Genomic DNA, 10,697 nt, shown 5'->3' on the forward strand with positions numbered 1-10,697 from the left:
TGGAAACGGTCAGACCTTTCGGATAGAATCCACTATCCTTCGTCAGGAACACTGAATCTGGAAGAAACAAGTCTGTTATACTCGAAGACAATTTCAGATGTACAATAGGAAACGTTGCTAGACAATTCAGACAGGGGACAATTTGGATTCCAAAGAAAACAAAGGTAAGGCAAAAACAAGCTGTCTTCAGTTTCTTCCAGATCACTTCAGTGTCACTGACGAAGGATAGTGGATTCTATCCCAAACGTCTGACCGTTTCCAAAACCATATGTTGCTTGAGTTAACTTTTTGGTGTATCTTATTACCTGGATGTCTAACCTACATCAATGTATCTTGAAGTGGTCTATTTTCTATCAAATGACATTACAAGGGGATTTGCTGAACAAAGAAAAAAAAAGCTTCATTGTAAGTGGGATTCGAATCCACGCCTGTAAAACAAGACTGCGATCTAAATGCAGCACCTTAGACCACTCGGTCTCGCTGACTCGGTAGCGTAATTTGCATTTAAAAGGGCTTTAAAGGAGCTACATTAGACGATCCATCCAAACCAAACCATCCGTTGAACGAATCAATTCAAAGCCGCTGCTCAAAAATGTAGCATCCTGCCACCGATTTACATTCACCATTTATAATGTAATATTTGCATGGCCAGCTTTTTTTCTTATTTACCTTGTCACACTGGGTAAGGTGCGCCTTCAGCCCGATCAGACTGGTGTAGGTTTTAGGGCAGTCTTCATACGGGCAGTCCACACTGCCCACATCCTGGAATACAAAAGATGGAATTATTGAAAATGCCATAAATGTGGCTTAAATGTACCTTAATTCCTTAAGGAGGGGGCAAATAATGCCATCAGACTTAGTTAACTTTAATGTTCTTTCTGTTGAAAACAAACAAAGGGATTCAGTGTAAGCTTATGAGGACGATGGCCCCCAACATGTCCAGCGCCGAAGGCACAAGGCACTGCAAGGGAGGTCTGGGGATATTTTGAAAACTTCACCCTCTGAAATGTAATTTCCTGCATTTTTAGGGGTGAATTTTGCTGACGGGCAAATTTTGCTGAGTTAAATGAAATTGCTATTCGAGAAAAAATACACAGCTTGACTTTTGGGGGGCCATGCTGAACATATTTTTTGGGTGGGGTCCTAACACGGTAACCTTAGACTCAGACCTTCAACCAATAATTGGTTCTCTGTCATGTGATGACACCCCAACAGGTACCTGGATGCCTCTGCTCCACTGATTGGTTCTTTGTCATACGATCCTGCCACAATAGCTACCTGGGTGTCCCTATTCCACTCATTGGTTCTTTGTCATGTGACCACATCTAACATACTGACTGGTTCCACATCATGTGATCGCCCAACAACAGGTACCTTGATACACCAAAAAGTAGTTACTCAAGCAACTGGATATGGTTTTCGAAACATTTTGGATAGTAGAATCCACTATCCTTCGTCAGTGACACTGAAGTGATCTGGAAGAAACAGGTCTTCTATACTCTTGCTATGAATGAAGACAATTTCAGATATCCAATAGGAAATGTTGTTAGACAATTCAGATAGAAGACAAGTTGGATTCCAAAGAAAACAAAGGTAAGGCAAAATCAAGCTGAAGACAATTTGGATTTCGAAGGATAGCAAGGCTAAGACACAGTTAATGCAAATGAGTCAATGAGCTCCTGTTTCTTCCAGATCACTTCAGTGTCACTGACGAAGGATAGTGGATTCTATCCGAAACGTCTGACCATTTCCAGTTGCTTGAGTAACTACTTTTTGGTATATCTTATTACCTGGATGTCTAACCTACATCGACGTAGGTACCTTGATATCTCTGGTCCATTTTTGAATCTGCTGAGGCGTGATGTTCAGTTCAGGAGTTGAGTACAGGGGCTTCAGACTTCTCTCCTTCTGTCGCTCCCAAGACTTTGTTACCCTTTCTTCCCCATCCACAATCTCCTGGAGATGGAGAAGGGCTCTAGAGTAGAGATCATTGGACAAAGAAGGAACAACAATTTGTATCTGTATCTATATAGCCGGTATAACCGCCGTTCGGCGTAACACACCAGCTTCGCAGGCGCGCGGTGCGGCAGCAGCTGGCTGTATTATACCGAACGACCCGTCACATCTAGCTTTTGCACATCTGCAAGCGTTCTTCAAAACTACCCAGAGAAGATGCCCCTACTGTACTTGGTGATAACAAATTCCACTCTACGATAGTTCTGGGAAAGTACGGATTTTTGAACACATCAATTCTAGGTTGGTAACTCTGGTATTTGAAGGCATGACAGTCCCTGTTTCTTGTTCTTTTTTGAACTGGAATTAGATACTTCAATGAAAGAAAAAGACGAGGAAGAGTCTTCATGCAAACATTTTCTCAGTGGTATTGTATGATTCTGTCATGAAGATCACACCGTCTGGTTACTAGTACTTTTATTTGCCAAATAGTTCTGATACAGATAGAGGTCCAGACCTGTACCTAAACCTCTGTACAGGTGCCTTATGTTGCATTTAATTACACATCCCTGCTACGGGTAGGTACTGGTATGGAAAATTGGTGTACAGGTCCAGTTCAGGTCCTAATCTGAACCTGGACCTAACATATAATTACCTGTGAAAACTTGAATGGGCAATACTCAAAACAATGGTCCATTTTGCTACAAAGGAATCTGTTTGGTGAAGTATCCGACACCGGCATTTTAAAATCCTATCTTCATGTAAACAATGTTATCTGCCTTTATTAACTTAGACCAAGTTTGACTGTAGAAACTTGGTAGACATGACTATAAACTGTAAATAAGTATATTTCACGTTAAACTTTGTTATTTCTAGGACCGGTAAGCCCCAAAACGTGTGGAGGCCTGCCAATAATCTGTTCATTTTCTAATTGATACAAAAAGCCTGTCCACTGATGATTTCAGGTCATTTTTTTTCGGCAAGAAAAAACATTTTTGTCCCTTTACGTAGAACCAGTACCCACCCCTAATCTGTACCCATTACTCTACCAGTCCCTGCCAGCCCAGGTCAAAGATCAACAGATATAACAGGGCTCGAAATACTTATTTCTGCATACCACTGGTGCAAGTAACATTGAAAATTATCTGCACCAGACAAATTTTACCTGCACCACTCTGAATTTAAGAAGTATGGATCATACTAAAATTGTTCACAAACCATTGCTATTTTTCCTTTGAAATCATACTTTATAGGTGGTAACAGTCGATGCAGCTAATAACAATCCATACTTTGTACATTAAAGTTCATTATGTATAAAACCCAGTACATGTTACAGTGTAGGTTAGATGCAGGTAGACATCAGAAATACCTGCACAGCTCCAATTTTACCTGCACTAACCTGTATATGCAGGTGGTATTTCGAGCCCTGTATAAGATGATGTAACAGTAAAATCCAACCTGGCAGCCGCTCGCCGTTTAGATTTCCCAGGCGTCACCCCACCTTCTCCAGACTCCCCCGCGGGACTGTCCATTCCCCCGACCACGGTGTCAGGTTCTGGGGTCGGGGCGTGGATGGTACGCTGGTGCAATCGGAGCCCAAGGGCACTCTGGTACGTTTTCTCGCACTGGTCACACGGGAAAACTTCACGCTCGTTTTCAGACTTTCCACAGCGCCTTACGTGGTACTCATACCCATATACGGTCGTATAGCTAGACGAACAACCCTGGAGAAACAAGAAATAAAAGATCTCAAACCTCAGTGAGTTTTCCTATTGCCATAGCTTTAGCCATTCAATTCTATAATCACATGCATGTATCAACATTGCATAGACATAGATTTGAAAAAAAGGTGACCTGACTGATGTTGATTTTTACAATAAAATACAAAATCAACACATTACATATAACCTACATCCCTAACATGACAGTTTCCCATTTATCTTGTACCTGATTGTACAGTCGGCTTGTAATGTCTCAGGTAGACTGGTGTATCTAAAAGACTTCTGCAGTCCTTTTGTTCTTGCTGGGGTTGGAGATTGCTGGTTTGTTACTGAGTGAATATCCTACTTAGCAGTGGAGATCTTAGAATACACAGCACCAGCCTTACCAAGGAGCAAGTACAGAAACTCGAACTTGTCCAAAAACGCGCATGCCGAATCATACTTGGTACCACCTACTAGGGGTGGGTACCGGTATAGAAAATTCAGGTCCAGGTCCAGTTCAGGTCCAGACGTTCATTATGTGAATGGACGATACTGAAAACAATGGTCCATTTTGCTACAAAGAAATCTGTTTTGTGTAGTATTCGACTCCCACTGGCGTTTTAAAAATCCTACAAGGCTAACTGCCTCTGTACTATTGACTTTAAAACGTGGTAAAAATGACTTTAGAGTCTACCCTGCTTCGCTCTTGTTATTTGCCTAGACCGGTAAGCCCGAAAACGTGCGAATGCCTGATGATATTTTTCAATCGGTCCAACATCCGGTCCACCGAATTTTTTGAGGTCCGGTTTTTCTGGACCGGTCCAATGAGAAAAAACAGTTTTGTACCAGTTTTTTTACCCAGCCCTACCACCTACTCTGATTATCCACACGCCCTTCAAAACGTCGGACTAACATCGCTGGCAGACAGGAGAGAACATCTGTGCCTGAACTTTGCAAAGTCACTGTTGACATCATCCTTCAGGGACTGGCTCCGGCCGGAACACTCAAAACAAACAGAAACTGAATGCTGCACTATGCTGTACCAATCAACACAAAAACTCTCCCATTCCATACCTGATGAAACTGTTGAACGAGTGACTTAGCTAGACATTTGAACCTACATTGAATTTTTGTTGTCTTGTAGAGGTTGTTTGAGGAGTTTGACAGCATCCTCCTCGCCCCTAGGCCTCCCTTCTTCAGACCATAGATAAATTAGTTTAAGTTTCAAGCCAATCAGTTTTCTAGATTCTTCACATACTTCAGTCTTTGTAGTTGCTAAATTATTATTTTTACCTCATTCTTCTTGTACAGCCTTCCAACATACCTCGTTCTTGCACTGCAGTTTTCCCAGTTTCTTCAAGATGAACCTCAGTCTGGCTCTTTCCTGTAAACAACAGGAGACTTACTGTTTTTACTTAAGACAGTGCTTATGCTGTTATACAACAATGTACATGCAAGTTTCTGCATGAATTTACCTAAAATGGTGTTGATTTGATTATATGGATGACATCTATGTGCTCATCAATTTCACTTTTTTTCTAAGTGTTTCCAAAAAAAGTTTTGCAACCATGCTGCAAATTGTACAAATCTGAAGCAAAATAAGCAAATATATGCTATAGATCTTTGAAAAATAAAATTGGAAAATGTACTATTGTCATCAATGCCAAGTTCAATTTTGAGGTTTAAAAAAGACAATGTGAGAGAACAAAAATGAAGAGTCTATTGTTCAGTATTCAATATTCTGTGTTGGGTCATTTGTTCAGCCTTCCCAACCTATTATATTTCATAATGAAGGCAACTTTTTTTGGTCCTAAACTGTTTTTTACTTGCATGCTCACATCAAAATAGAAGTTCCCAGGGGTGTCATCCGTATAATCAAAGCAACATGGCCTTGTGGATAATGTCAAACTGTAGGTCTTATATACACCTTTCTCACGTGGCGGCCATGATAGATTGAAGACGATGTCAGTGAGGCAAACAAACAAAACTTATTTCTAAAATCAGCTCCCATTTCGTTTTTCCCCAAACCACACAAATTTTCACAATACAAGATCAAATAATAAATATTATAACTAGTGTTATGCAGCAAAATATATATGTAGCAATTTAGACTCGCGTACTGATCCCATATGCAAAATAAAAACATAATAATGCAAATATTTGACGGATATGCAGCCATTCTCTTATTGGTCAACTTTATAATTTCCATGCTATCATTGGTTGAACTGCTAATTATGATGGACAGTCTTTGTTTAACTCATTAAACTCGTTTTAGATCTTTCATGGCCACCGCGTGAGAAAGGTGTATAGGTTAACGTAATGAACCCAAAGGAAATATACCATGGTCATTCATTCTATGTTGAGGACAACATAAATCCTACATTATGAGAGAACTTTCAACAGTCTCCAAACACACATTTCCTGTTTATGGCAGTTACAAACTGCAATTACAAAAATGTAGCTATATAAACATATACATATATATATATATATATATACATTTCTGCGAATATTGTACCTGTAGAGACTCTGATCGCGACATCTACTAGCATAATACACGATTCTACCGGTAGACATCGTGATCAGAGTCTCTGTCAACAAAAACTCCGATCAGGGTAGGGATCTCTAATAAAACTATGATCAGGATCTCTACTGGTAGAATCACCCATTCTACCAGATCTCAGTCTCTACCCTGACATATACATATAGGCACTTTTCTTACAAGATTTCCAGTAGTCTATGGTGTAGATTGGTTGTATAAATATATGCACTTGACTTACATTAAGTGGTTCTTCCTGAACAGGTGAGGTAGAGTGGACACTGATGAGATGATACTTCAGTGCACCTGTAGTGGTGAACCTGGCATCACACTGGCTACACTGCAGCTGCTGGGCTGTCTGTACAGAAAAGGAACAAGGAAGTTTAAGAAAGAAAGATATCATACTAGGGACCACACTGCTCAGGGTTCTAGCCAGGATTTTATTTTAGCGTGGTGGGAATGGCATGGTAGCAAAGCGACTAATCAGGATAATGGTGTGGAAGGGGGGGTCTTGGTCCTTCCACAGTGAGATTTGAAGATGTAGAGTTAAAAGTTAGGACTTTGGGGTCAGTTTTTAGTGGCATATCATCATTTTTCATTGTTCAGACATTTATTAGTCATTGTTGAACAAGCAAATGACAGCAAAGCACCACTACACTTAGTCACTAGTTAAAAATTAGCGTAGTGGCCCTTGTTTTAGCGTAGGGGGTCACAAATTTTAGCGTACTGGCCCACTACGCTAAAAAGCACTAGCTAGAACCCTGCGTGCTTCCAGGACAGGTGCAGGCAACATACCAAACTACATATGAATGCGACAACGGGAACATACAGATACAGATGCGAACGTGCGTTACATTGACCGAACAAACTAACAATAATCTTTATTGGATGTCCATGCCCGTAAGCTATATGCACTAATGGATATAATCAAAAAGGAAAAAACAGTCATGTGGTCTTATGGGTGAAAAGGAATAACAACACACTGGTTACACCTGGTGTCAGGTGTCTGTACAGAAACTGCAGCTAGCAGATTGATGTGGATTGAGGAGTGGACCAGAATGAATCCTTGAGTGGACCAAGGATCAATCCTTGTGGACCCCCCCCCCCCCCCCCCATGAACCTAATACTAAGTACTACCAGTACATGTAGTACGTACCTGTACCTTGCCTTTGCAGCTGTTGTAGTGCCTCCACATAGATGTGACATTTTTCCTGTGACAGCCGCACTTTGAACAGACACACTGACCCTTCCCTTCAACTTCTTGTCTCCATGTGTTCTGTGAGTGTCAACATACTGAGTTAGGAACACTCATGCACTTTGAACAGACACACTGACCCTTCTCTTCAACTTCTTGTCTCCATGTGTTCTGTGAGTGTCAACATACTGAGTTAGGAACACTCAAAAAGGTATAAAACATTTACACATTAGAGTTACATGACAATCTATTTTGATCATTATCATGTTCCTGTCGTTTACGAACAAGCTAAGGTGAGCAGTTTTTTACCGACCTCAATAATAACAGTAGCACTAGTAGATTAATGCATGCACTCACCATCATGTGACCATAACAGTACAAAATATTGACAACAAATTTGACGGCCGTGAGAAAGATGATTTTCTGGCAGCATTGGGATACTGTAAATGCAGAAACTTTCGTGGTGGACTAATGTTCGCGGTTTTCGCGGCGGCCGCTTCACCGAAATTTAAAACCATTGCAATCATTTTTCCATAACAGTAAAAGACTACAGTGTATGGTGCTACCGCGAAATTAAAACCACCGCGAAAAGTCCATTTTCCCGCTACCGCGAAATTAAATCTCCGCGAACTTAAATGCATTTACAGTATGTCCTAATACAGGAATGGAACTTATATTCCCAAACCTAGTAAGAATTTGTGCACACATAAACATTTTGTATATATTTACCAATAACTGTTAGTAAATATGAATTATGCTTATCTTATTTACCACATACCATAACAGCTGCTTCTTTTTCATCTTCTCCAACCTTCCCCATAGCTTCCTTCTCCATTTCTTTATCTGACTCATCATCATCATCAGGCGATGGTTCCCGAACTCTCCTCCGACATTGCCTGGTAGGTCTAGGTGTCACGCCTTCATCCAAAATGAAAAAGACAAACTTAAAGTTATACTGTAATTCACTTTGTCTTCTCAGTACCAAACTTTCACAGTCTTGAGTCTGAGATTTAACTTGTTCTTGGAACTAAATGTTCACAGTGAACAAATTATTTGTTATTGTCACTAAGACGAATTATTTGTTATCGGTAATGATAATAAGTTCATGTTACAGTTGTCATCGTGAAAATTGTGAACATACTAGTAAAAGTACATTGAAAAAATCAGGAATTACAGCTTGTAAATGCATATAAGCTTGAGGGGATTTAATTTTTTGGAAGCCGGGAATGTTTGCAACTAGTGATTTTGGATTCATATGGTAGCAGGCTGTACCATACTGTAAATGAGGAGATGTTTGTGGTGGTTTTATGTTCGCGTGTGACCAATTCACCGCGAACTTTAAACCACCGCGAACATGTTTCCATTATTTATAGTATGAGACTGCAGTCAATGGCGCTACCGGGAACACTCCATTTTTCCACTACCGCAAAAGTAAATCAACGCAAACTTAAATGCATTTACAGTACTGTACTAGTAGTAGTCACCAACTGTAGTGGAAAAATGTTTGTGGTGGTTTTGAGTTCGAGTCAAAGCGGCCACCACAAAAAATGTGTACTTAGTTTTACCAAATTTACCAAAAAACAGTAACCTGATCCTATACAGAAAATTAATAATTTTGTATGATGCATAAATCTTCCAAAATATAGAAACTTTGAAATGAAATGTATTGTGCTTCAAAATACAAAAGTGAAAGGATTTCATGGTCATAAAACAAAATCAACTGCTTTTCTAAAAATGTATCTTTGTCATATTTTCTCTGACCCTTATTTTTTCTTTCTTACCCACCCTCTTCACATTGGTCTATCTTCAATCTGAATACAGCCATATATAGCAATGGCTTGAGACTATGTAATATTGAGGAATTTCACAGAGACTAGCAAGGAACCAGTCTTTTGCCTACTAGAAGCCACTTACAGTACAGTAGAAGCCAATTGCACAACGGATAACTGCACACTTCTGTTAATTGCACTAGTAGTGATCGGTCCAGCTGAATAACTTTGCTTTGTTGCACCATCCGGATAATTGCACACAATGTGCTGACAAATGGGGAGTGCAATAAAACGGCTTTGACTGTAGTAGTACTAGGTAGTGGGTAGTACTAGTAGGCTTTAATACATGTACCTTCTCTCTTGCTGCAATGAAAAGTGACCTGCACGCCAATCTGAGCTTCTCGGGGATGAAAACAAAAGGTTCAAACAGACTTACTTGATGACCCTGTTCTGAGTCTCGGGCGTTTCCTGGAGATTTTCTCTTCTCCTCCTGTCATTTTCTCTATCCCTCCTTCTTCTCTGCTCCCTTCTTCATGAGGCATTTCTGCATCACTATTATCAGAGGAGACTCTACTTCTTTTCTTCCTTTTTTCCTCCTCTCTCTCCAAAGTCTTCTTGTTTTTCTTCCCAGGTGGTCTACCTCTCCTCTTTCTCACAGGGGTAGCTCCAGAACTTCCAACCACATTGTCTGTTTTTTCCGTCTTTCCTTCTATCTCTCCATCCAAATTGAGCTTCTCGTCTGTTTCAGTTGCTGTGGATTTTTGCTGCCTTGTGTCTGGTGTTGATAAACTTTCTACTTCAGACCTGCCTTTATTCTCATCACTTTCACTGCTGTACTTCTTTGTTGGTGTCCTCAGTCGACCTGTTCTTGACCTCATAGACCCCACTAGAATTTTGACCCTGCCCCTTTGACCTGAGCCCCTTCCAAATGGTATCTTCGGAGAAACTTTAGAAAATTGTTCAAGGTCTTCCCCATGCAAGAGTGATGATCCCCTGCCCGTGGGGATCACAGGCTGCCCCCTCCCCCTGGGTTGCCCTTGGATGCGTCCCTGGTGACCAGCCCTTACTGAGGATTGCATCACTTCACCACAGTCCCACATATGATGTCATATCCTGGTTAGTGACATCTTCGGGGGATGTCACTTCTGGTGATCCAGGAAGTTGCAGCTGCTGATTTGTCTGCCATCTAGCTAAAATGCTTTGGTCTGAAACAGAAAACGAAATTTTTTTCAGAAATAAGTATTTTCGTTGTCTCTAATCTTCAAGCATATGAAGGGTGTTACTTGCGTTGTTGTGGCATACAGTATTTTACATCTTTCTGTTGGTATCGTCCTTTGCCTCCTTATACTGGGACTGCTAAAACTTGGGAAGAACACTATAGCTGGCAACCTACCTAAGTTACTCCTAAGACTAAGGCCCAATCTATACACAGGTTTTGCCGATACCTGTGGAGATGTCGGGAGGGATCTGGAACGTTGGCCGCGGGACACCCGTGGCGCTTGCAGTCATAAACAGCTATATAGCCTAATGAGCCCGCG

The 10,697-nt window shown here is 40.8% G+C and overlaps 1 protein-coding gene across 1 annotated transcript in view; it reads right to left on the reverse strand.

The window, feature by feature from the left end:
• The window catches only part of LOC118404874, a 22,930-nt gene extending 12,704 nt beyond the window's left edge, over nucleotides 1–10,226 (reverse strand). The window contains exons 1-8 of the mRNA XM_035804254.1: nucleotides 9,596–10,226; nucleotides 8,169–8,308; nucleotides 7,352–7,471; nucleotides 6,437–6,553; nucleotides 4,981–5,040; nucleotides 3,412–3,677; nucleotides 1,822–1,975; nucleotides 670–762 (exon numbers count right to left, since the gene is read on the reverse strand). Coding sequence (XP_035660147.1) covers nucleotides 670–762; nucleotides 1,822–1,975; nucleotides 3,412–3,677; nucleotides 4,981–5,040; nucleotides 6,437–6,553; nucleotides 7,352–7,471; nucleotides 8,169–8,308; nucleotides 9,596–10,037 — 1,392 coding nt within the window. The 5' untranslated portion in view covers nucleotides 10,038–10,226. The remainder of the gene's footprint in view (nucleotides 1–669; nucleotides 763–1,821; nucleotides 1,976–3,411; nucleotides 3,678–4,980; nucleotides 5,041–6,436; nucleotides 6,554–7,351; nucleotides 7,472–8,168; nucleotides 8,309–9,595) is intronic.
• Between the last annotated feature and the right edge of the window lie 471 nt (nucleotides 10,227–10,697).

The sequence above is a fragment of the Branchiostoma floridae genome, chromosome 17, assembly GCF_000003815.2.
Source record: "Branchiostoma floridae strain S238N-H82 chromosome 17, Bfl_VNyyK, whole genome shotgun sequence".
Taxonomy (NCBI): domain Eukaryota; kingdom Metazoa; phylum Chordata; class Leptocardii; order Amphioxiformes; family Branchiostomatidae; genus Branchiostoma; species Branchiostoma floridae.